The sequence below is a fragment of the Zootoca vivipara genome, chromosome 1 (assembly GCF_965207765.1).
Source record: "Zootoca vivipara chromosome 1, rZooViv2.hap1.1, whole genome shotgun sequence".
Taxonomy (NCBI): domain Eukaryota; kingdom Metazoa; phylum Chordata; class Lepidosauria; order Squamata; family Lacertidae; genus Zootoca; species Zootoca vivipara.
The window spans coordinates 92,576,640-92,604,087 of record NC_142582.1 but is presented as its reverse complement, the minus strand read 5'-3'; the positions used below and the strand labels follow the sequence as shown (position 1 = coordinate 92,604,087).

At 43.3% G+C, this 27,448-nt stretch overlaps 1 protein-coding gene across 3 annotated transcripts in view; it reads right to left on the bottom strand.

The window, feature by feature from the left end:
* The window catches only part of LTK (leukocyte receptor tyrosine kinase), a 94,653-nt gene that overhangs the window by 54,650 nt on the left and 12,555 nt on the right, over positions 1–27,448 (bottom strand). For 2 of the 3 annotated variants that reach the window (XM_088670547.1, XM_035111716.3), the window contains exon 2: positions 2,399–2,512. The exons of the other annotated variant lie outside the window; for it this stretch is intronic. In XM_088670547.1, the coding sequence (XP_088526673.1) occupies positions 2,399–2,512 (114 nt within the window). The remainder of the gene's footprint in view (positions 1–2,398; positions 2,513–27,448) is intronic. 3 annotated transcript variants of the gene reach the window in all.

The following is a 27,448-nucleotide window of genomic DNA, read 5'->3' as shown; positions in this document are numbered from 1 at the left end:
CCGACTACGTCAGACCAACACGGCTACCTACCTGTAACTAGCTACATTGGAGTTCAGAAAGATTTACGGTTTAAATCAGAAGTCTTTTAAGCTGCAATCCACACTAGAAACACTTCCCAGTTAAAACACAGCTCTGCAAAGCATAGCAAAGCAGTAATCCTAAATGCAGCAAAGTTTAAAATTCCTTATCTGGAAGTTATGGCTATGATGTAAGTGTCCAGAGGGCGGTTATTAATTTTGTTTGTTTTTTGTTTTTACTAAGAGAAGGTTTTAAAAAATGTTGTTCAAAGGGTACTCTCAATGGTGTGTTTTACTATATTACACATGGCATAAGACTATTACCGTAGTCACTTTTGGAGCAGATCTACAAATAATCCACAGAAAGAGAGCAGCATATCTGAAGCACAGTTAGCCCCAGGCAAAAACCACTCAGCCACATCAGAACTTATACAGTTCCCATTATTTTTATAATATAGTTGTTTAAAACACACAAATTACCATTCTTTCTGCATATTTTCCATCATACCCAGATTGTAGCATGAAGGGGAAATGCATTTACTAACTTTTAACTTTGGAGAGGGGAGAGGGGCTTGGGGGGAGGGTTACTTTTATTTGCAAATAAATCAATCATATTCTTCCCCCCATATCTGTGATTTTGCTAGGGCATAAACCGTACCAGGGGTGCCCAAACGTTTTTCAAAGAGAGCCAAATTTGATGAAGTGAACATGTATGAGGGCCAACCAAAGTTGTTGAGGTTTTTCTTCTTCAGAATTTTACCTCAGGACATATCATATACTGCCATGGGGGCCGTATTAAATCGACCGGCGGGCCGGATTAGGCCCCCCAAATGGACTTTGGACATGCCTGCTGTATCCTGTCTTATGAATTCACATTGTATCTTAGATGAGGAATGCATGCCATTCAGACCCTGGTTTGAAGAAACAAACCTAATTTACTAATTCCTAATTAAAAGAATACAGTCTGCTAATGCATAGCATGCTTCTTCCATTCAAGTAAATGATTTCTGGAGGACCAATGGGTGAGTAAGAAAGGCTTTTCTAAAGCCAAATGACTGAATTCATCTGATTATTTGTAGGAGTAAGGGAATGGTTTAGCCAGAATACAGAGAAAGTATAAGCTACAGGAAAATTACTCCAAGATTACTCTCATTCAGTTGTATTTTACACTCTCAATGTCCGGTTCATTTAATGCTCACACTATATGAATGCCATTGGGACAAAATGTTCATTAAACAATGAAATCCTAAGACTAGCAGTGAAAATGCATCACTACCTACGATGAGGAATTAAGTACATTAAACAGAACATGCTGTTCTACTGGCCTTTCAGGTTTGTATCAAGGATGTCTTCCTTAATTATCATATGGAGTCTGATGCCACAATTGATAGTGGCTGAGGAAACCCAGCCAGATGGATGGGGTAATAATAATAATAATGTGTGTTGCAGTGAGACCTGGAGACCGACCCCCTGGTTGTGGGGGTGGGTATATTGGTCAGCCACAACACCCGACTGGTAGGTTTCTCGTTGCTGGGTGCAATCTGGCCAATGGGGTGCAGTCTGAACGGGCAGAGGGACCTATATAGTCCTATGCACGTGACCCAGAGCTTCCTCTTTTGGTTCGTGCATCAGAACACCCACCCACCTCTCCCTATATTTAAGAGCATTTTGCGCTATGCCGTTGTGTGTCGTCTGTTGTTGGGACGGCAGGAATTTCCCCCACTTGGCTGATTGGCTGTTGCCATTTGGGTTTCGCCTATCATCGTAGCAAATCGTCACAACTTGTAAGGTTGCGGATAGGCACTGGTTCAGGTAATAGGGGTGGGAGAACGGTCTTGCCATCCCTATGTGAAGGGTATTCCATTAGAGGAATCTAGGGACTCAACTTGGTTTGGTCAACCCCTGAGAGGGGGTTGTGCCCATGCCTGAGTCCAGGGGAGCATCTGGGAAGTGGACATAGTCTGTTCCTGGCTTTCCACCTGCCTCAGGTGTTGACCCACGGCTGACCTATGATAGAGCTCTGGGTCAACGGTACCTGCAAGGGCGCAAGGGAGCTAGTTGAACCAGAGCCTGTGCAACCACTCACTTTCTGAAATCAATAAAGTTGTGGCCTAAATTCTGCCAAAAACCAAACTAAAATTTGAGTCAAATGTGTTTTTATTAAGGGGGGAGGTCTCTGGGTCTGAACACGCAATAATTGGGCACAATAATGGAGAATAGGTCTATTAAGTATCTAAATACCAAGTCCTCTACATTCAGAGGATATGTGTTTGACGTCCATCATTTGCTGAGAAGGAAATAACAGGGGGATCTGTTACCACCACTGGTAACAGGCTCAGAGTGATGGGGAAGCTTCTGAAGAGTAAGATGGGAACAATACCTGGGTGGGAGGACTGATCAGGAGAAACCATCCCACTGTTACTTGGAGACAGCCTAGGAAGCGTATAGAAGAAAGGGGGAAATTTCTCATCAGGTCTTGTAGAAACGGAAACAACTACAAAAGAGAGGGAGGAAAGTGCATAAGTAAAATGAAAATACTCTAAGATGTAATTGTTTATACCAGGCATCCCCAAACTGTGGCCCTCCAGATGTTTTGGCCTACAACTCCCATGATCCCTAGCTAACAGGACCAGTGGTCGGGGAAGATGGGAATTGTAGTCCAAAACATCTGGCGGGCCGAAGTTTGGGGATGCCTGGTTTATACAGACGACTTCCTCCCAAAATAAAAGCTCTTGGAGTTGCTGCTAGAAAGCTCCTTTATACCAGGTTGTGCCAGTGGTCCATCTAGCTCAGTACTGACTAGCTCTCCAGAGTATCAGATAAGAGTCCTTTCCCAGCACTATTGGAAGATGCCAGAGACTGAACATGGGAGCTTCTACACGAAAGCATGTGCATTCTTGCCCACCTACACCCCCACCCCTTCCCAATGCTGTCTAATTAAAATAAAATAATGCTGCCTGATTAAAATGTAAATAAACATCTGACAATGATTTACACAGGCAAAAACAATTGTCCTTCATTGTCCCCATGATTTGCTAATTGGATAATCCAATCATTTTGAATAATGACTTGGCCTGCCAGCCAATTTAGAGTGTCAGCACCTACAAACATATTGTGTAGAAGTCCCCTAAAGCATGGGTAGGCAAACTAAGGCCCGGGGCCCGGATCTGACTCAATCGCCTTCTAAATCCGGCCCGCGGACGGTCTGGGAATCAGCATGTTTTTACGTGAGTAGAATGTGTTCTTTTATTTAAAATGCACCTCTGGGTTATTTGTGGGGCATAGGAACTCGTTCACCCCCCCCCCAAAAAAATATAGTCCGGCCCCCCACAAGGTCTGAGGGACAGTGGACCGCCCCGTGCTGAAAAAGTTTGCTGACCCCTGCCCTGAAGTTCTGAAGTAGGTAAAGATTCTCTAGCAGGCCTACTGCAGTTCTTTACTACTCTTGGCAGCAAAAGGATGCTGCAGTGCTTACAACGATGCAAGGTTCTGTAATTTCTTCTCAACTAATGGACTTGTAACAGACTGGGATCCTTGAAATGTAATCTATTTACATTTTTTATCTCTGCCACCCAACAACTTTTTTTTTCTTGCATGCACACTAAAAAAAGAAACTTTCATGAGTCAATAACCTAAGATTCTCACTACCTGATTCACTACTTGTAAATATGAAATCTTATTACAGCAACAATGCCATTCATCTGCATATGCCCTCTGGGGCAGGGATCACATCTGTTTTCACTATATCTCATGCTGTGGATGATAATTGGAGGTTAAGCAGAAGTCACTGTGAACACTTCCAGAGTCATACAAAACCACCTGGGCCGTTGATTCATTGTGGTTGCAAAAAGATTTGGAATGCTCAAGTGAAATGCTGCTAATAGTCTCCCTTTAGGAAAGCCAGCAAGCAGGGCAGCCCTCCCCAACCTGGTAGCCTCCAGATGTTTTGGATTCTCATTCCATCAGCCATGCTAGCTGGGCCGATACTGTAGAAGCTGTAGTCCAAAACATCTGGAGGGCACCAGGTTGGTGAAGGAAGAAAATTGTGCAACGGTGGGAGGAGATAGGACTAGATAGGCTAGGTCTCTGAAGTCCCTAAATTTGTCTGGTTTTGAGAAGTGCCTTTCAAAGCAATATCTTGCCCAATGCTTTCAACATGGCTTCTCAAGACCTGACATTCAGGGTCCTGCAGAGGCCCTTGCAAAATGCCTTGCAAGGTAGTGCTTTCAAGGCAGTTCTCAAGACCTGACAATCTGCCGATTGTTGGGTCTTGCTAAGTCTTTTTAAATGTGCATTGCATGATAGCATGTTGAAAGGGGCTTTACAAGACCTGACCATCAGCTGATTGTTGGGTCCTGAGAATGCCTTGCGAAGCAGTATCTGGCAAAGCATTCAGCCTACAGGGGGTAGGGGGAAGAACATCTGGCCCATGAGCCAGCTCCAGTCCCCCAGTCCGGCCCTAAAGATTAACAAGACATTGCGCCTACATGTTGAATACCCTGTTTTCGCTGGTCTCATTAGTGAAATCAGTGAACTCAAGTCTTCCATTTAACCAGTATTGAGTTCCAAAAGCCAGCAAACTCCAGATACACCACCCTTAACCTACCAGAACTCCTTACCTAGTAGTTTAAGTCTACCTGTTACTCTTTTGGTTCCTCCCTGGACCCTGTCTCTGCCCCAGACCTAAGGTTCCTCCATGCACTGTCCTAGCTCCACCTAAACTGCCAATATAGACTGCTATTCTTCTCTGCAAAAAACCAAAAAAAACCAAAGGTGTCTTGCTGAGGCTTCCCATCTCTTCAATTCAAGAATGCTGATAAATTTGAGATATGCCAGATGGATTACATCTAGCATCTTTGGCAATTCTTATACCTAGAAAAGGATTAAAACCATACCAACAACAAAGTCATAATGAATTACGGCTGCATAAATATTCTAAAGTCCTAGGTGCCTGCCAATATCAGTCTTTGTCTCACTACTAGCCACATCTAAGGCTCAAATAGATTTTTCATATTCCCAAGCAGAACCATCACTTCTTGCGGTATACAGCAGGAACCTGAAGCTTTTCCACCCTTATAATAAACAAAATTGCAGTTGCAGTTTGAGCAACCACCTTCTCAAATACAATAAATAAATGTTGCTACTGGGCCATATTTAACCTCGTTATTTGTCTGTTTGTTTGTTTTGCATACTGGCCTTCATCCGAAGAACACAGCGCCGTTCACAACATAAAAATACAAAATGAGAACACAAAATGCATAATAAAGCAAAAACAAACCAGTAACTCCCCTCCCACAAACACTTTTAAAAGGCCATAGAATGTTAATCAGCCAAAGGACTCACTGGCTATAGAGAAACGTGAGCCTCCCTGGAGAGAACATTCTACAAACGAGGAGCCACTGCAGAAAAGGATTCACTATGAATGGGAAAAGCTAAACAAGTTATTAAATGGAATCTAGAAGAATGAACAGTCTTAGCTGTTAATAGAAGAAGAACCAGGACATGATTAGATACACAGGCTGAACAGCCCAATTTGGAGGGCGGAACAAGATGCCCCATGTCTGGGAAGAGCCTGAGAAGCATTAAGGCAGGACCCCCTTTCCTCCACTGCAGAAAAAAATAGCATGCTTAAAATGTGTCAGATTTATCTACCAAGTTCTTTGGGTGAAAGAAGGTGTATTTTTCATGAAACACAATGGATTTAATCAACATAACTTTCTTCTTGGATCATTAAATAGTAGACACATTTCTTTGCTTAAGTGGGTATTATAAAGCAACACACAAAACGAAGGAAACTGAACTTCAAGAAATAATGTTTGTAACAGGCAATAAATATTAACAAGAAGTGCAGGTTTACATACCAGGACTATAATAACCACTGGGAAAAGCAACATTAAGTGTAAACAGGCAGAAACTCAGTTTTACATGCAGTAAATATGGTGCATAGGTTTAAGGTACGGAATATTTTATATACCGGTAGGCTGTCAATGTACATTTTATTTTGTAAACTACTCATTTGTAGTATGAATGAATGTGAGGTTTACAAAAGGCTTTGGCTATATGTAATAAAGTTTATTACTTCTCCAGTATTGGGGAATTTATGAGTTTGTGGGAAACTCTTTTGCCCACATAAGTTACTAAGGTTAAAGGACTGGTTTGGTAGAATGGGATGGGATGGAAAACATTTGATCAACTTCTATCACAAAAAAAACCTGCCATAGGGTACAATACAATTCTATGGTTCCTGGGGGGGGGGGAAGTCTCAGAGGCTGTAGGATCTAACATATCTCCACCTCCTGACAGGCACGTGGATTGTATGGCAACTTGTCTGCCCAGGACAAACACTGTAGGCAACATGGGACACCATCCAATCTGCCACAGGAGGAATCAGTGATCATGGTAAATGTGGAAACCAGTGGTACTGGAAAATGTGACAAGGACCAACTCCCCTTTCAGATTTTTGACCGATTTTGACAGATTCTACATAGACTCAGAAGATTAACTCCTGGGGCAACCCCTGTCACTCCTCACTGTAGCAGCCAAGAGATGTAAAACAAGGCAACAGCCTTTTAGGGGTATAGATGGCTCCACTTCAGCCACTGCTATGTCCAGGCCAGGGTTCTGGTCTTGTCTTGCTTCTGATTCACCTGAACATGACTCAACCAAATCTGCTGCTACACTACTAAGCCTGTTCCCTGGGAAAAATAGAGAAGGCCTGGGATGTGTCTGTCAAGGTTGATTAGGAGGTTGAAATCCAGACCCCTAAATCTGTCTGGCCAGCATTGAAGATGGACTACTGGACAAGGTAGAGCTTTAGTAGTTCTTATGCAGCACATAAAAGTTTCAGGAATCACAGAGTGGTCCATTGAATTAATTACAACAGTGAGAACAACCTTTGGAACAGACTAGATTAGAGGAACACTTCTTTGTACTTGAGGAAAGAACACTTAATTGCCATAACTTGGTTTTCAGAATTTGAAGTGACAGCAATAAAGAGAAGTGCTTTACGTTAATAGCTTTTTATTGACAGGTACCTACATGTTATTCTTTGAGAAAAGATGACCTCAGACATCTCCCAAGTCACAGTTCTGGAAAAGTTAATGGAACTACATGTATTCCACCAAACACTGTCTTGAGTTCTCCCTTTTAAAAAATGAATTAAGTAAGAAGAACTTTTAAAAATGTTTAGCTGCTAAGCTATCAACATTGCATCCCCTCAGGCTAGCTGTTTATTATACCATAGGTCTCTTTCACTTTCATCATAAAAGGGAGTTGCGTACCGTATACACTGTGATGAGTAAATCTCAGTGATAACTCAATTTATACACCCTCAGATGCCTCTTTGCAAATTCCAGAAATCTGCACAGGTGGATTTGGACAGGCAGAGACAGAGTGGTAGTTAATACAAGCCAAGCGGCATGTGCATTTTAAGCAACAGAATAAAGATGAAAGAAAGCATAAACTAGCACACTACAGCTATACTAGGCGCACACAGCTTGTCAGTCACAAACAAACAAACCATTAACTACAACTACATATGCAAGCTCTTTTTCCTAAATGAAGCAACCAATTTGTCTAAGAACAAGTAGAAATTTATCCCAGAATGTTGGAGTTTCGAATTACTTAGTCCACTTTCCAAAGTGGAAGGAATGCACTAGTAGTCCTCCATTATAACCCAATCATTGGGATCTAAACAACATTTTTAGTACATGGATGCAGTTACTAGCTCACTGTAGTAAAGGCAAAAAAATTTGAGAAAACGTTTCTTCATGTTTAAAAAGTTCACATTTACTGACTACTACTATAATGGAAATTTTAACCTGTTTCACTAATAAATCTGAACAAAGATTGTGACTGTAAGCTTGTAGTTTGATATCTCTGTCAGTGGAATGAAAATTTAATGCAAATAAGATTTTTGGAACTGGAGTAGTTTGGAACTGAAAGAAATCCCTGCAACTACATGTCCGCCTCTGACATTAGAGCAGACACAGACATTTGATTTTGATGGTTGTGGTGCAGCAACATAAGACACCTATCAGCAACTCTAAAACAATTTCACTGTATCCGAAGGCAGCTGTGCTTGCTCAAGACACAACTTTCCATTGTTGCTGATCCCCCATACCCACTGCAGTCCCTGGTCCCCCTCCTTAAAGGTACTCCTGAAGACAGAGGAAGAGTGTCCCTCAATTCTACAACCTTCCTCTTTCCTCCTTTACAATACAGTACTGTATTGGTATTTGTTTTTGTTTTTTTTTAATCCTATAGCAACATGGCTTTATATCTACCAAGGAAAGAGGATCCCTTAAATAGAAATAAACCCATTTACTCTTAATGTTAAGCATTTGGTGGTGACAAAATACTTTCTTTTTAAATGGTCTTTTAATGCCTTTACTCAACGCTTTTTTTCTGGGGGGGTATGCAAAGTTACACATACCCCTAAACATTTTGTGAATCTTTGTACTTTGGTCCATTTACTGTATTTTTATTTCCCCCGATTTGAACTATAAAATGGTGATCAGGGCCGGTGCATCCATGAAGGCGAACTAGGCAGTTGCCTAGGGCGCCAAAATAGAGGGGGCGCTGGCCAGCCTGCCCTTCACCCCCCGGCGCCACCCGGCGCTCGCCCGCTGTGCCCAGAAGGGAGAGCGAGGGCTCCAGCAGTGCCTTACCTCTCCACCAGCATGGCGAGCAGGAGTGCGAAAATGCGCCACTGAGGCTGCAGGCAGGCAGGAGCGTGCCCGGTGCGGCGCCTGGAAGCTCTGGGCTGCAACAGGCGCTCGCGGAGGCTGGGAGCGCCACACCCCACTACCCGTGCCGCTTCTCCCGGGGCTGGGGAAGGGACCTGGCAGGCAGGGCCGTCTTAAGCACATCAGCCGCAATCCCTCCGGCGTCCCCATGCCCCGGGGAGTGGTGTTGGTGGGCTGGTGTGGGAAGGGTTTGTTGTGCCATGGTGGGGGTGGCAGGTTGGGGAGGGGGGCGTGCACTAATCGGGGCAGGGGTGGCAGCGGCGGAGCCGTGGGGCTTGGTGGCTGGTTGCGCCCTACCGGACATCTGCCGGTGTGCAGGGAGTGGGGAGGCTGCCAGCGGGGCCGCGAGGCTCCCCAGCTCACTGCACTCACTGAGGCGCCCCTGTGAGTCGGCGCCCTGGCGCACCGTGCCAGTTGGCAGGCAGCAGCAACGTTTCGTGTAAAGCAAGCTGGAGGAGATCAAAGCAGCCAGACCAGCTACTCGACAGCCTTCAGAAAGCAGCAAAGAAATGGGCTCTTCCCTGCCGCCTTGTTCGTGATGCACGGTAGTAGCACTTCATTCACCCTGCTGAAACTGCTGCCACTGCCACGCGGGTGCCGGGGGAGCCCGGCAGATCGACCGGGGAGCTGTCGGGGGCCCCCCTGGATCTCGGTGAGCCGGGGGCACCCGGCACTCGGCTGGGCAGATTGAAATCTGTGTTTGAAATATGATTGGTGGGGTGTGGGGGGGCAGAAGGTGATCTCGCCTAGGGCGTAAAATACCCTAGCACCAGCCCTGATGGTGATTTTCTTGAGTCAAAATGAGAGTACCCCTAAACATTTTTTTTTGGGGGGGGAACACTGCCTTTACTTAACCTGAAGCACCACTTCAGCTAATGGGGCCTCCCGCGGCCACCGCAGCACAATTTCTGTTCTCATCCTGAAGCAAAGTTCTTAGCCCAAGGTACTATTTCTGGGTTAGTGGAGTCTGTAACCTGAAGCGTATGTAACCCGAGGTACCACTGTATCTACTTGCTGGAGTAGACCGAAGACACATTCATTTCACCTCAGGTACTGAAACGATCGTTCTAGGCCCTAGAATCTTGGGCCAAAGAGGAAGAAGGATCTCCCAGGACTGTTGTTTTTAACAGAAACAAAAATCACAACTAGAGATGCCGCTGTGCACTTGGGTCTTAGTTGAAGGTTTCCCGTAGAAACCTGGCTGGCTACTGTGAGAACAAAATGGCAGGCTTGAAGGGCCTTTGGTCTGATCCAGACGGGCTCTTCTTATGCTGTCATGTTCTAATGTTGCTTTCTGCCTTTCATGCAGCTATTAAAGATGTTGAGTCTTGGCCCATGAAAAAACATCAACCCTAATATAACCCCGTAAAGAGAGACATACTATATAGGAGAATGGACTTTGTACACCACACATTTCTGAAAGAGAATATGGTTGCTCTCCAAATACCACAACACAACTGAAAGAAAATGTTTGCAAGGAAGCCAGAGAATTAGCTGTAGTGACTGGCTTCCTTCCACACCACATCTGAAAACATCTCCTAGTATTCCAGAAGAGAGATAAAGAAGGGAGATGGGAGGGAAAGAGTTTGTTTCATTAGTAAGCTCATTGTACTTTGGTTTTCTGTTTACTGTATTTTACTAGCTGCTGATATCTCATGTGCTGAGTTATACAAGTTTTTGACTCAAACATTGGAGCTTTTTCTGTCCCAAATATATCCATCCAGGCAAGCAAGAGACGTTATCACAATTCAAGGACACGGTCAGGCAAAAGCACTCAATGAGGGTGTAGAGCAGGACCAGGGGAGAGAGGCATGGCCTGTGTGGGTGAGTCCCATGGGCTGGAGAGAGAGGCCTGGAGGGCTGCAGGCAGCTGGTCCATGAGCCTGTGAGAAATGCAGCCTCATATAACTAGCGTGTTTGGCTCTATTTAAATGCATGAAGGGGTTAAGACCATAGAGTAAGCTGTTGCTAGTCTTGACTAGGTCATGGTTCCTCACGCCCAGTGATGGGCAGTTCTTTTGTATGCCTTCTTTCTTCCACCATGTGAACCCAACCTGAGAGGACATCTAGGCTTGACTGCTCCAACGCTCAGAGCATGTGTTCAGAAACTTTTACCATACTTTGTAAACTAAGTTGTTCTACCCGGGGTTTTTATTTTTTTGCTGCTGTATGGAAATACCCAAGAATCTGATCTTTGATGAGTTTGTAAGTAAACTTCTTTTAGAATTACCAAAGGGTTTGATCTATTCGCTGCAAAAGGGTGTAGAAAGGGGATGTTGCTGTAAGCGACTTCAGTAGGATATTCAAAAGGTCTAACAGCCTAAACTCCCACACTTCACTTTGCTGCAGGCATGTTTTTGTGATTTAAAACCTCTGCTCTCTCTTACCGGAAAGTATTCTGCCGATAATAATATATAACAAACCACAGAGCCAATACTTCCCCGCACCCATGTCCTAATCTAATATCATAAAATAAAAGATAAACACACAAACAATCCCCGTCCTGCCAAATTGAGGAGAAAACTTAACAATTCCTATAACTTCATCCTGCATGATTATAGCTCTAAATAGCTATGGAAGTTGAACTTTCCTCTTGCTGGAATATACTGATTATATGTGCACAACGATTGTACTCCTATGGGCAAGGTCAAGTCTCTGATATCAGCATTGAGCATCAAGAGGCGCTGGAAGTCCAGTACAACTGTGATTATGAGCCTCCCTCCTTCCCTGATTGTAGTGGGTGGGTGGGGGTCTCTATTGTGCTCAGCTTTCCAATTGCCAGCAGATTAGACAGTCACCATGACAACTCCGGTGACAAAATTTGTGAATCTCTGTAAATACATATATCCAAGGATTCCTTCTGAGCCCAGTTTTGACAAAGCTGTTGCTGGTCTGTAACTGGCTAGTAAAATTGAATATTGTGTCTGTAAACAGAAAGAAAACCAAAAAAGCTTAACTTAAAAAAAAAAAAACCTCAAGCAAAACTGCCATGTGTCTGCGCGCGTACGCGCACGCGTGCGCACACACACACACACATTTTAATGTCTCTCCACTGCCCCACTTTAACTATTCTCTAAAGACAATAAAATCTTGGGATCTGCCTATGGATGTTACTGATAATGTCTATCACATGCCTGACAGACGAGTCGACCATTTCCCCCCCTCTTCATCATGAAGGAAGCCCTTGTTCTTCCTGCCTTTCCTGGAGCCAGAGCATTTTTTTGACTGAAAATACATTTCTCTTCCTTCAGGAAGAATTTTTTCAATATGAGGTGAATTCTAAATTTAACCAGAAACTACTTGTTTTCTCTTTTCCTAAACACACACAATCAATCAGAATGTCAGTTTAATGCTTGCCCCTTAGGGTGTTTGGCATGTTCTTTTTGCAGCATGGGGTGAAGAAAAAGACTGAGGAGTCCAATGCCTTGCATTCCGCCCTCCTTACCTCTACATTTATCCAAAGGCTTGAAACCTAGCTTCTTCCCTGATCTTGGAGTCATTTGTTTGACCCTGCAGTACAGTCATGTTGAAATCCTCAGAGTGATCATAGCATATATATTCTTGTTGCTAAGTAATCATAAGCACTCCTGAACATTGTGCCTCCCCACTGAAGAGCATGGGGAAATCAATGAACCTTTTTTTTGGCAGAATTCAATGGAATTTGCAGTCATAATGGCCCTCTGCTTCCATTGCTGCCAGGTTCAGTCATACATATGCACACAAAGTAAACAAACAAACAAACAAACCAAAAAAAGAAAAACCACTGGAACAGTTTCTGAAAAGTTCCTCCTACATCTTTACCAAAATCACATAAAAAAGACAAACCTTGTAAGGAAGGAATAATTGGTAGGAATGATTCCCTGTCACTTACAAAATCACCCTCACTTCCTCTCCCTCCCTGGCATTTTCCTTACATAGTAAGCTTGTGGAGAATGTGGGTCTATATCAATGTTTTCGGGCATACTGCATTTTATTACAGTCAACGACCAGTATCAGGATAAAATCACCAATTAAAAAATTTAAAATCTCAGAACAAACTGAAATAAATAAAATTACATATACATAAAAAAGCAGTTCTAGCTGGCTTACTATCTGTGTCTCTGGTACTCACGAACCACTAACTAAACTTTTGGAGGACCCAAGTTTTGTTCAGGCCACACCAGAGGAAGCTGAATCACTTCAGACAAACTCCTGAATTCTCCCCAGATCAGCCAGATTTGGTTCAGGGTACATCTGAAGCAACTGCATGCCCCTAGAATTCCATATTAACCAACTATTCCAAGCAAATCATCTGTTTATTGAGCATTCATCCTGATTTGTTTGCCCAATGAGGTTTGGACATAGTCTTTATTCAGCATTCATACCGATTGTTTGCAGAGTACTGTAGTTATGTGACAATGAACATTCAACCTGATTTGTTTGTGTAGTAGTTGTTCATCTTTCCATTAACATTCACCCACCCCTAAGTTCTTAGCGCATTTTCCTGTTACGTTCATAGAATCATAGAATCCTAATCCCCCAAAGTCCTCTTTTAAAAAGTGGATTTGTTGAGCTCTTGGGTGAAAGAACCTGGTAATTCTCTTCAGTTGTGGAAACTTACATTTATAGTGTGCTCTTGAATCTCTCTTGCAAGTTGCTCACTGTCTGGAAGTGACTTTAGTCAGGGACAGCTTCAGGATTTGTGAAGCTCCAAGCTGTCCTCAGGTCCCCACAACAGACTGACATATATTGGGCACCTATATATCCCGTTGCTTGGTACCAGCTCCTGCCAACCTAGCAGTTCGAAAACACGTCAAAATGCAAGTAGATAAATAGGAACCGCTACAGCGGGAAGGTAAACGGCGTTTCCATGTGCTGCTCTGGTTTGCCAGAAGTGGCTTTGTCATGCTGGCCACATGACCTGGAAGCTATACGCCGGCTCCCTCGGCCAATAATGCGAGATGAGCGCGCAACCCCAGAGTCGGTCACGACTGGACCTAATGGTCAGAGGTCCCTTTACCTTTATATATTTTAAAAAACACTGCTTCCCCCAAAGAATCCTGGGAATTGTAGTCCACCCCTTGCAGAGCTAAAACTCCCAGCACCCTTAATAAACTACAGTCCCCATGATTCTTTGGGAGAGGCAATGTGCTTTAAATGTGTGGCATGTAGGTAGCCTAAGTGCCACCTGGAGCCCTCCTCCCATCTAATATTGTGATGAGAATACCTTAATGATATGTCTGAAGTCTTATTCTAACAGTGCTAATAATCATAATCATAATTATTATTTATTATTTATAGCCCACCCATCTGGCTGAGTTTCCCCAGCCACTCTGTGCGGCTTCCAATAGAATATTAAAAACACAACAAAACATCAAACATCAAAAACTTCCCTCAACAGGGCTGCCTTCAGATGTCTTCTAAAAGTCAGGTAGTTATTTATTTCCTTGACATCTGATGGGAGGGCGTTCCACAGGGCGGATTCCACTACCAAGAAGACCCTCTGCCTGGTTCCCTGTAACCTTACTTCTCACAGTGAGGGAACTGCCAGAAGGCCCTCGGCACTGGATCTCAGTGTCTGGGCTGAGTGGTGGAGACGCTCCCTTTAGGTATACTGGGTGGAGGCCATTTAGGGCTTTAAAGGTCAGCACCAACACTTTGAATTGTGCTCAGAAACGTACTGGGAGCCAATATAGGTCTTTCAGGACCAGTGTTATATGGTCTCGGTGGCCACTCTAAGTCACCAGTCTAGCTGCCGCATTCTGGATTAATGACCGATTAGATGACCTGTTAGAAAGGGCAGTGGAGATGGGATGCTCGGATTCAGTCAGATGCTGTAGCTGGAAGGGACTGGGAAGAGGTGCATAATAATGGGTCCCTTTGATTCTGCCTAACAACCCTCCAGCCATGTGAAAGAGCCAAGGGTTAGCCTGGCCTTCTTAGGGTGGTCATTCAAAGTGAGTCAGCTCCAGTGCATAAACTAGAGTGCCTGAATAAACTTGTAGCTCTCACATAGCATTTATACAATTAATGCTCATGCACAAAGCCACCATATTATCTCTAAAGAAGTTTCTGTGAAGTCACTTTTTTATCCTTGCCTGGAACCTTAGGTGCTGGGGTGCTCTACTCCAGCAAGACCGTCCAAGAACAACTGTAGTGAGAAGTTCTTAAGATGCCACAACCCTCACGCAGGAGGGCTCTTTACTTTCTTCCAGCTCCTGAGCGAAACTGAGGATTAAGACAAAGCCGTATCTGTCCAAACTTTAGCATGCAAGCTGACACCAAGCAGAGCTACTGCAGGACACCGTGGCTTCTGTCAAATTCCTTGTGGCATTTCCAGATAGAAAGGGGGTCATGCAGAGCCCCTCTCCCTTTTCTGCGCCCCCTAAGCTGAGTGGAGAGGGCTCAGCAACTGTCCCGAGGACATCCTGATCTTTTAACCTCATTAGACCATTTCAATTTCTGTAGCATCTAAGGGGAATGTCATTAATGGTGTCAGGAAGAAAGCCTAGTTCATCTGCCTCAAAGAAACCATTCTAGTAATCCAGTTACTGAGGAAGAAGGAAGGAAGGAAGAAAGGAAGGAAGGAAGGAAGGAAGGAAGGGATGGTTCCTATTTTCTCATTGCTCCACTAGCTGGGAGAGAGCTGGCACAAAGACACACGTCTAATGAGCGCCTCATTTCCTCAGCAGTGGCACTGGCGTTCAAAGTGAATCGTTTGGGGAAATTTAAAAAGCGCTTTTGAAATGAAAACTGAAGCTCAGTTTCAGCCGCCCTTCCCCAATAAATGGAAAGCAGCTTTGTTTCAAGGAATGAGGTTATTTCATGGCATAATAGCAACAAGCTGCTCACTCACTTGACGGGTAACAAGACGAAGAGGCAATGTAAAATAGTGGCTAAGGGTCTAACTGGTTGTTATAAGAGATACAGAACTGCTGTCATTCCTTGTATCTTATAGCATCTAGTTTGGCCCTTCATGCAGTATTAAACACACAGTGTTTTGAACCTTTTTTCTGATCCAAGGTCAGCATTATGAAAAATTAATTACCTTGTCATATGAACCACCAGTCCATTGTCTCAACCAGCTATTGTTACGTTCCTGAACTTCCAGTCAAATACTAAATACAGTGGAAGATGAAACCAAACCACAAAACAAGAACATCCAAAATATATGATGCTATCTGAGCAGACAAACTGAGAGATAAAGGTCCTTAATGAGATATTCTGCTTATTAGATCACCGTAGTAATTCAAAAGAGCTATGTTTGCCCCCGTCATGATCTGAGCTTCCTTGACATTGGTACAGCCTCTTTACATGGCCCAAAGTCTATTTTAGAAGCTCTTGGCTAGAACCCATTGATAATCGTATCCTCCATTAATCTGCCCAATCCACTTTTAAAGCTACCCATGCTAGCACAATGATATATAGTGTTGGCATAGGGGTACAGTGTGGACTATGGGTGGGATTCACCAAAAGAGTCTTGCAAGTACATGCACTGTATGAGGGCTTCCGCTTTCGCAACGGGACTTCCCCTCCTCATCCCCCATGACCTCTGGTGCCCCCCACAAATTGGTTCTGGGGGATCAGTAGGACCCCTAGAATTGTGTTCAAGGGGAGGAGAGGAGGGATCATTCCATCTGGCAATGCTGGTGCCGATGGAACAGTCGCCATGGTGCTTTGTTGTCACAATTAGAGATGCATGAGAATTGGCACTGTAATTGTTAGACACATCCACACTGAATCACCTCCGATACCTAAAGACCATTCTCTAGATACCACCACATGCTCCTTCACTCACTTTGAAAACTAATTTTCTCTCCTGCAATTGGGACCTTGGTTGCAATAGTTTGTCTTTTTTTTTTTAACCTATCTTGCTTTCATGTGACAAGGCAGTTTATTGTGCACAAAAATGTCTACCCATGGAGGGTATGTTTCAAGGGTAAGACAGAATTGCCGTAACATGCCGTTAGTCATCTGAGTTCCAGGCTATTATCTATCATTAACTCATTTGGAATACCAGGATGTACAAACTGTTGTTTATAATGCACTCAACAGCTTTGCTCCAAAGAGACACCCTTCAGCCAACAAAAGCTGCCCTTTCACAATTCATTCAAACAAACATACACCAATCTGAGACTGAGAAGAGGAATCTGTTGAGGGTTTAAACATGACTTTTCACTGTGCTTTTGCATTCATTTCAAAGTTGGCGCTGATTTGCTAATCTATTTGCTTAGCATCGGCAGAAATCTTGATACATAGTGAGAATTTTGCAATTTGTCCTCTTTCTCATACTGTCTGAAACACATGAGATTTGGAACTTCATACTCTTGCTACAAAGGTAAAAAAAAAAACCTGTTCCCTGACATAGGGAGCTTTTGCCCCTAAAGGTCCTGATTAATGGAATAGTAGGCATTCTGGTGAATGAATTGTTTTGGTTGTATGAAGGATGGTTCAGACATTTCTTTAAATATCATTGTTTTTTAACCACAAGAGGGTCTCATAGTGGCGGACAGGTCAATAATAACAAGACAATCGCTGCCCCAAGGCTTACAACCAACAGGACACGACACCAAAGAAAAATAATTGGGAGGAGAAATGAAATAAGCAAACCTGGGTACCCTACCCGTTCCTAGTTACAAATCCTTCTTATGATCAGTTGAAATGGAAATGGCTCAAGGAGAGGAGGAGGCAAAAGTTGCTGGTTTCTTGGATGCACTGGTGTCTTGGCCCAGCAACTCTCCCACTCCACCCATGACTATAAGAACTGCTACCAGGTGACAGTGATAAAGGGAGGGAGCTGACAGTGACTGCATCTCATCTCTCTTCCCCATCACCCCGCTGTAGCTCAGGGCTGTAGCTCAGGAGCAGAGCACTTGCTTGGCATTTCCACGCCTGGCATTTCCAGCATGAAACTCTGGAGAGTCACTGCCAGCCAGTGCAGACAATATTGAGCTAGATGGACTAACGGTCAGACTCAGTCTAAAACAGCTTCCTATTCTCCTCTTCACATCTAGCAGTTAAGGCTGACTAAAACAGAACTCACACACCTCACTCCCTTGCCTAGGAGATGCATAAGCAGTCTAATTTATCTGAAGACTTTCATATGCCACCCCTTGTAATATATATTACAACACAAAACAATAAATAAAATAAGACCCAAAGCAAATACTGAAACAGCAGAAGCAACAGAAAGCCAGCCAATATTTTAAACTACCGGTGTTTATACAGTAGTTAAACAGCGGGGAGAATGGAAACGTTTTGCCTAAATTACTAAAAAACCACAAGTTACGAACCACACATGCTTACCTCATGTTATATGAGGAAGATATGAAAGTTCTGCTCTAGAGAAATCTAATTTGTTCCCTCTGCAGCAATCTAATTTTTTTATTTTGGTCATACTGTCCTCCAGAACTGCAGTTTATACACCTTCAGAGCTACAATTCCCAGCCCTTTTAACAAAACCAAAGTTTCCAGGGTTTTTCCAGGGGGGAGCCATGTACTTTAAATAGGTGGTGTGGATGTCTCTGAGAAGCAGCGATAAGGCCAAAGTGGGAATTCCACTTGGAGGGAATGCCAAAAACTGGCTTGTCAGTAAAATGGGCTGTGCGGTTGTTTTACTTGCCAGCTTTACTCTTTAAAAGAGCAACCTCTTATTGATTCCAGGTCATTATAGGAATATTTCTTAAGAGCCAAGGTACCTATTAATGAAAGAGGTTTCTCTTGGCAGGGAGAGAAGTTAATTGAACCGAGTATATTTTCCCCAGCGCCAAAGAGGGGAAAGGGCTGAAGACGGAGACACTTCCCAGCTTCCAGTGTAAAGTGCTTCAAGGGGCAGAGAAACCTCTTCAACCAGACACAGGAGAGCAGAATAAATAATACTCAGATCAGGTGCCATAGGATCATCATGTTTCCTAAACTTACAGCTCTAGCATAGCATTGCTAATGGGTTCAGGCAGGGTTCCCAAGCACCAGACACAGAGCTTCCTAAGCTCCCAACAACCAGCTTGCTTCCTTTACCAGTTTAGCATTCCCAAAGTGTACCAGGCACAGAGCTTGCAAAGTGTTTCCAAAGCACATGACAATCAACTGGTTTTCTTTCACTTGGTTTTCAGAAGAGTGGCTGTTTTGAAGCTCAGGTACTTGAACATATCCTCTGTATACTTATTTGAGATTAATCCCATCAAACCCAGGCTGGATCTAGACACATCAAAGAAGCGTTTCAGTTAAATGCGTTGCAAACTTTGCATGAGAAATCGGGTAAGCAAAATCAGAACTCCACTGCGCCATCTGGTGTCACTGTGTTAGAATGCAGAAACAGCACATATAAAGTGTTTTTCCTTTGCCAATGTAGCTAAGTCCCCAGTTGACTTCCCATAGGACTGGGAATTCTAATCTGAGGCAACCACTGAAAACTGAAGTGGGTGCTGTTCATTCTACATTAGGTTTTTTTGTTTCTCTAATTGACTCCAGAGCTCTCCTCATTGCCGGCATGTGACCCCCAACAAGGAATGTGGCCTCTTGTCAGGAAAAAAAAGTTTTAAACTGCTTTTAATGTTGTGTTTGAAATTGTTGTAATCTGCCCTGGGGCCTGAGGGTGAAGGGCATGTAATAAATTAATAATAATAATAATAATAATAATAATAATAATAATAATATTTTCAGGTATAGGGTGGAATCAACATAGTGCTAAGTCTCTTGTTCCATCAGCACAAGGATTTCTCTGTAAGCAATTATTATTACTATTATTATAATAATTACCGTAGCTGCTTATGTGCCAAAATGGTTGCCAAGTAAGTGGTTTATGACTATAAAATAAATGCATAATTAAAATATGCAATAGCAATTCCATTGAGCATTAAAAAATACCCTTAATTAAAAACTGTAAGACAAGCAATTGAAGAGCATAGCAGTTAAAACAGTTAAAAATAGGTTCAGTTCAGGAGAATCCTTCCCTAGAACTTCAGAAAGCTAATGCGCATGGGGCCTCTCGCATTTCAGCAAGTGAGGCATCCCACAATCTGGTGCCACCAGTGGATAATCATCAAGCAAGGGAACTGTTCCCTCCTTCCATGCATCTCCTAAATCTCTTCTAGGAGTTTCCCCAAACTCTCTAGAGCAGATTTGGGGAGGGTGTAGGCCAGGCATCCCCAAACTGCGGCCCTCCAGATGTTTTGGCCTACAACTCCCATGATCCCTCGCTAACAGGACCAGTGCTTGGGGAAGATGGGAATTGAAGTCCAAAACATCTGGAGGGCCGAAGTTTGGGGATGCCTGGTGTAGGCAGTGTGTGGAAGGGGAGGGGAAAGTCCTGTTGCACAAACAGAAATCCTTGCACTGAAGGGACACGGTAGTTGAAAATGACCCAGTCTTTATTGTACATAAAAATCTTAGCACACTTATGGGTGATGGTGATATCATTAAAAAAAAAAATAATGAATGAGGCTGACAAATTATGCTTCCAAATTCAAAAGTTGGAAAGCGAAGGTTCGTTTTTCTACTTTCATGTAGGAATGAGCTTCCATCTCTCCTCTAGTGGAATTGTTACCACTGGCTGAAGTGCAAATGTTCCTGATTTCTATAAGCAAGCCATTAATTCTATAGATGAGAGATACAGCATGCTGAGAAAATTTAGCAGAAAACAGGATAGTACCAGTGCAAACCTGATCCATTGGAAAATCTCTGTCTATATATAGGCTTTTCTGTTGCAAGTTTCTTTTTTTACCCTTCTGATGCTTCAGGCTGCCTTAGCTAAATGAAGCAGACAAGCGTCAGAGTGTCACATCAAACTCCCTTAACCTCAGCATGAAATCAGCAACACGGCCTCAAAGAGCGAAGAACACAGAAGGAGTGTCTACAAGAAACAAAGACTCTTGGGGAACTCTCCCTCTTCATTTCTGACCATGGCCGAATTGATTAAGCAAGATGGTACCAACACATCCCACTAATGGAAACAGCCCTTCATAACTGGAGTCCTTTTGCAGACACTAGAGAGAGTACAACTGCTGCCTTTTCTATGTGTATTGTCACTGGCCAGTGATAGGCAGGTAGAGAAATGGGTGACAAAACAATGTCAGAAACAAACAGAAAAAGGAAATTCAATTCCCAGCCTCTGGTTTATCATAAAGAAGACGCATCTGTCAGAGCAAGGATGACCAACCGGTAGCCTGAAGTTCAGATTTGGCCTGTGAGGCACATGTGTATTTTAGGGTAATCTCATCAATTTGGTTGATTTTTACCAGACTTTTAGAAGACATCTGAAGGCAGCCCTGTTTAGGGAAGCTTTTAATGTTTAACAGACCATTGTATTTTAATATTTTGTTGGAAGCCGCCCAGTGGCTGGGGGAAACCAGCCAGATGGGCAGGGATTTATTTATTTATTTATTTTACTACTGCATTTGCAGGTGGCGCTGTGGTCTAAACCAGAGCCTAGGGCAGGCATCCCCAAACTTCGGCCCTCCAGATGTTTTGGACTACAATTCCCATCATCCCTGACCACTGGTCCTGTTAGCTAGGGATCATGGGAGTTGTAGGCCAAAACATCTGGAGGGCCGCAGTTTGGGGATGCCTGGCCTAGGGCTTACCGATAGGAAGGTCGGCAGTTCGAATCCCTGCGACAGGGTGAGCTCCCGTTGCTCGGTCCCTGCTCCTGCCAACCTAGCAGTTCGAAAGCACGTCAGAGTGCAAGTAGATAAATAGGTATCACTCAGGCGGGAAGGTAAACAGTGTTTCCGTGCGCTGCTCTGGTTCGCCAGAAGCGGCTTTGTCATGCTGGCCACTAGACCCAGAAGCTGTATGCCGGCTCCCTCGGCCAGTAAAGCAAGATGAGCGCCGCAACCCCAGAGTCGTCTGCGACTGGACCTAACGGTCAGGGGTCCCTTTACCTTTACCTTATATCAAGGTCATTACATTAAATCTGGGGGGCTGGGAGTGGAGAGGGGGGAAAACAACTACTGAAGAAAACTCTTAGAAACACCCTGATAATTTGGTAGCACATGTTTCAGAAGCTAAAAGGGGGCCCCCACCCTATGTCTGCTTCATAACACTAATATGGAAGAGGAGGCATCTGATGGGGAGACCGGTGGGTGTAAGGTAGGTGATTTCAGCAATCCCACTTATCAGGACACAGGAAATATCATACAGTCATAGCCTACACTAGGGTTGCCAACATTTCAAAAAGTGAGTTGTTGTTATGCCAAAGTTATTGCAAAATATTTTTGGGGGGGAAGATTGAGCTATTTTTAAGGAACTTCGCCAAAATCTAGACTTCTGATTTGGGTTGCCATATGTCCAGATTTTCCCAAACATTTCCATGATTTCAGCCCAGACAAAGCTTACAACTGCCATGTTCCAGATTTACAGCAACTCTTGCCTACACATACCACCATAGAACAACATTATTAGGTTTCCTTCAGGGTATACCTATCTGAATCATATATGTGTGTTTTGACATGCTCCGAGTTGTTTCCTTGAAGGCCACACCTCCTCAAAACTAGCATGTTCTAGTAACTAGGGAGGAAGCGGGGAGTTTTGACTGCTTTAAGGAGTGTTGTCCTTTTTGTTTAGCATTTATTTTGTTAGCATTTATTTTGTAATCTTGTGGTGAGGCAGAGAGAGCAGAACGGTGGATACAGTGTGAATCTCCTTCTATAATAAATATGTATCTGTTTAGTATTTTTGGTAGCCTCTCTTGCTTGAATCAAATCAAACAAACTTCTGCTGAGGAGCGAGAGACAGAAGAGGAGGAACTTCTCAGCAGCTTTTTCCAAGGCCTGTTCCTTAACCTATTCAAGCTTAAGAGACACAAAGCAGGATAACTGTCTCTGGCAGTTCCCTTCCTCCTCAAACCAGAGCAAATTCTGGCTTATATCACACAGTCCCCAGTAATGAATCTCCTCATTCGCTTATTGTTTGCTTTTTCTCTTCTTTCCTCGCCCCCAATCACTGCTCTTGTGACTTCAGTAAAAATAAATCTGGTGAAAGTTCCCAATCATTGCCCAATCCAATACATGTTTACTCAGACACAAGGCCCACTGTGTTCCATGTTTACTCAGATGCAGGTCCCACTGTGTCATTCTCAGGCAATATATATTGGATTGCAGGCTTAAATTAATCTTAACATGTGTTTTGGGTGGTGTTTAGGGTGGCTCACTTGCTAAATTTCTTCTTGTTATGTACTCATTTATGTTGGTTTTTAGCTGCTTAGCAAGAGACAGAAGAGGAGGAACTTCTCAGCAAGTTTTTGCAAGTCCTGTTCCTTAACCTATTCAAGGTTAAGTTACACAAAGCAGGATAATTTAAAGATAATTTACGGTAGCTTTTATTTTCTCAGACAGATACTGGAATATATCTGTTCATGAAAGACAATAAAGGATGTCTATGAGGGCAGTGATGCTCATTCATTAGACTTCTTCCATGCCTGGAAGGGGTCATTTAGCCTAAGAAGTTTCACCAATCCCTAAAATAATGGAGGGCACAGAATTTACTATTTGCATCATCACACACAGGGTAGCAGGTAGCCTCTTGCCCCTCCTGCCTAAACCTGCCACTAGAGTTGACCGGCAGAGCGTAGTTGACAAGCTGGGGGGAAATAAACTTGAGCTGACATCAAGTGGCACAACTACTTAACTGAAAAGGAGAAGCAGTGACAGATTCCCTACCTGAAGTTGCTATTCAGTTCTTGCAAACTGATATGCTCTTTAATCAAAACAGAGTGTGGGTGACAAGGGGCATGTAGCTGCATAACATCTTCAAAATGTCTGAGGAGGGGGCAAATTTTTCCTTAATCCTACAGATGCTCCAATGTGTCACTCTAGGGAGATAGACGATTCATTTTCATGCCCCCCCCCACTTGCCTCATCTCCAGTATATCTAGGGAGTCTGTCACTTTCATAGCCTCCCCGTACCTTTTGAGCATGTATGGCTGTTGGCTATTTACCCAACACCTGGGTTTTTAAACTTTTCAACCATAAATAATCTGAAAGGGCTATAATTAGCAGATTTAGCCCCTTGCAATAAAAAACCTGGAGGCTCAGTCAGAGAAAGGAAGAGGGAAAAACCAATAGCAGCACAAGACTTCACTGCTGCAGTGGCTCAACCAGGAAAGCACACATCCCATTGATGTTTTCCCCCCATACCAAATCTCCAAAATGAAGAACAAGGTGTTGTAGTTTTTTTATTCAGAACAAGTTACACAGACATCATGATGATACATACCCGTAACTGCAATCTCTGCATGGCACCCCAAAACGCAAATGACACGTTGGCATTTTGTTTTTGTGTTTTTCCTATAGCAAAATAGGAAATGGGGACAGGATGCAATGTCTCCACAGTTGTAGAGACATTGAGGACATGTCTGGATATTTTGCAGTTCCTCCCACTCCCATGCAAGTCAAGATGCATGTATCTTGCCAAGTTATTTGGGACCTGGGGTAGGAAATCCCACAAGGATCTCTCTTCCTCCCTGGCAGTAAAAATAATAAATCAGGGACCTCCTCTCTGCATAAGAACCGATCAGGACCCTGCAACCATCATCTGACTCTCTTCCTCGTCTGCCTCCTCCACAAGAGGTCTGGAGGAGGGCAACATGAGAACGGGCCTTTTTGGCAGTGGCTCCCCACTTGTGGAATGCTCAGCCCAGCGAGGCTCACCTGGCAACTTCATTATACATCTTAAGGTGACAGGTGAAAACATTCCTCTTCAACTAGGCCTTTGGCTGATTTACATTCTACGTAGGGCTTTTTTTCACGGGGAACTCACAGGAACCCAGTTCCAGCACCTCTCAGGTGAGTTCCGTCACCTTTCTGGTGAGTGCAATTGCCATTCTAAGAGAACAAGGGAGATGGTTTGGTTTGTTCTTGCTTTTATTATGTATATTTATCTTTATATACAGTGGTACCTCGGTTTAAGTACACAATTGGTTCCGGAAGTCTGTACTTAACCTGAAGCATACTTAACCTGGAGCGAACTTTCCCATTGAAAGTAATGGAAAGTGGATTAATCCGTTCCAGATGGGTCCGCGGAGTACTTAAACTGAAAGTACTCAAACCGAAGCGTACTTAAACCGAGGTATGACTGTATTGTATTTTTATGCTGTGAACTGCTCTGAGATCTTTGGAAGAAGGGTAGTATACAAATTTAATAAATAACTACTGCCGTGTTTCTCCGAAAATAAGTCATAGTGATAGGCAGTTTAACCTTGTAGGTTAAACTGTACCATACTTAATTAAAAAAAAAAGACATCACCTGAAAATAAGCTACCGTGTGTTTTTTCGAGGAAAAATAAATACAAGACGGTGTCTTATTTTTGGAGAAACACGATACTACTACTAATTATGCAGGTGTAGTACCTACTACTTATGCTGGGGTGCAGGTCGCGCTGTGGGTTAAATCACAGAGCCTACGGCTTGCTGATCAGAAGGTTGGCGGTTCAAATCCCTGCGACAGGGACAGGGTGAGCTCCCGTTGCTCGGTCCCAGCTCCTGTCAACCTAGCAGTTCAAAAGCATGTCAAAGTGCAAGTAGATAAATAGGTACCGCTACAGCGGGAAGGTAAACGGCATTTCCGTGCGCTGCTCTGGTTGGCCAGAAGCGGCTTTGTCATGCTGGCCACATGACCTGGAAGCACCGGCTCCCTCGGCCAATAACGCGAGATGAGCACCGGAAGCCCAGAGTCGGTCATGACTGGACCTAATGGTCAGGGGTCCCTTTCCCTACCACCAATGTGCTGCCCTTTCCTGGCCCCCCAAATCAGCTGCCTGAGACTGCCACCTTACTGTGCCTTACAAAGCCTTGTCACAACCAAGCAAGAAGAATGGCCAAATACGTATTGTTTGCTTAGAAAGATTGCCTGAAAAAGCCCTTGGGAGACAAATAAGCAATAATATTCTCGTTTTAACATCTCTTGTAAGACTTTTGCAGTTTCTCTGTACCTTTTTATTGTGGTTGACTTTTGTCTGTTTACCCAACACCTGGATTTTAACTTTGTCAACCATAAATGTTCTGAAAGGTTTATAATTAGTGGATTAGTACATGCAAGAAAAGACTTGAAATCTCAACAGGGACTCTGGAAACTATTTTTACTTCAGAATGTCCTTGTATCTTCAAAAGTAATCAGTGTAGGAAGTTCCAAGTCTAGCTACACCAGCCAAAAAAGAGATCCCACTCCCTGCCGGTTGTTCCATTCTGCTGTTGGCTGAGATTAGTCGCCCTTGGTGCTGACCATAACACATACCACATTTAGGTTCCAGATCAAATTCTGGTCACCAATAGCAACATTTCCACAGAAAACTAAGTGTTATCAGGGAAAGCTTCTCATCCTTGATGTTTTATTAGCTTTCTGCCCACAGGGAATTTCTTACTTGGGGAACCATTAAAATGTATAACAGATGTAGGGGGAAGTGGGGCAGATTGATACAGAAAAATCCAATCTCATATTTTATGTAACAAAAATGAGTCAAGTAATAATTTTTTTGGCTTGATGCTTGGCATAACTAATCAATATTATAATAGCAATCAAATGAACCATTAAAGTTAGAAGATTTGTTGTTGTTGTTGTTGTTGTTGTTGTTGTTTAGTCATTTAGTCGTGTCCGAGAAGATAATGAGAATATAATGACTTCAGTAAAAAACAAAAAACGGGTTTTGTATCACTCTGTCCCACGTACAGAGCACTTTGATACTTTGGAGGGGGCACTTTGATACAAAGCGTAAATTGTATGAGAATGGTAATTATTTGCAAAAATTTAATGTTTTTATTCTGAGAGATCATAATCAGCCTTACAATTTGTTACTTAAAATCTAGATTATGTATAAAACCTAACCATAGGTGCCAAGTTCCGTATGGAAAGATCCGGGATCAGCAGCGCCACAGCATCAGAAGTTGCTTCTACGCAGGTCCAGAAGTGCGTAGAAGCAACTTCTGGCGCCGCTCTGCCCATTTCCAAAATGTCTGCAGCACCAGAAGTCACTTCTATGCACCTCTGGACATGCGTAGAAGCGACTTCTGGCGCTGAGGACATTTTGGAAATGGGCACAGTGGGATCGGAAGTCGCTTCTACGCATGTCCGGAAGTGCGTAGAAGCGACTTCCGGTGCCAGCGCGGCACCAGAAGAACATGGCTGCCGGCAGGAGCTTCGTAATCCGGGGGGAATACGGGGTATTTTGCCATTCGGGACACCTGCGGGAAACGGTAAGAAAATACGGGGGTTTCCCGGGGAAAACGGGGTACTTGGCAGCTATGAAACTAACAGTGTTTCACACATATAAACTTTATGGCAGGTTTTTTTTAACAAAACATCAAAAGTTATATTAATCTTTCCTCAAACACCTATCCATTAAAAAAAAGCTTTGGAAAAACTTAAAAAGTATAAGAACTCACATTAGGCAGTCAAAAAACAGTAATTTAAACAAAATGCTTATAAAAAATAAGATAATTACTTAATGTTTAGCTTCTATTGCACATTATATCCACTTAAGTCATTACAAAAAATATAAAGAGATGGTGTTCGAGATGTGCCCTTTGGGAAATTTGGTTCTGGCAACTGCAAAACAACATCTTTGAAATCAACGCTTGCCTTATCTTCTACAAAGGGGAAGACAAACATACAAGATCATGGTTTTTTTCCTGAAATATGACACTTGATAATTGGTCATATTATATTTAGAAATGACTTTGGCTATGTAGTAAACAGTTTTTTTCTTTTCAAAT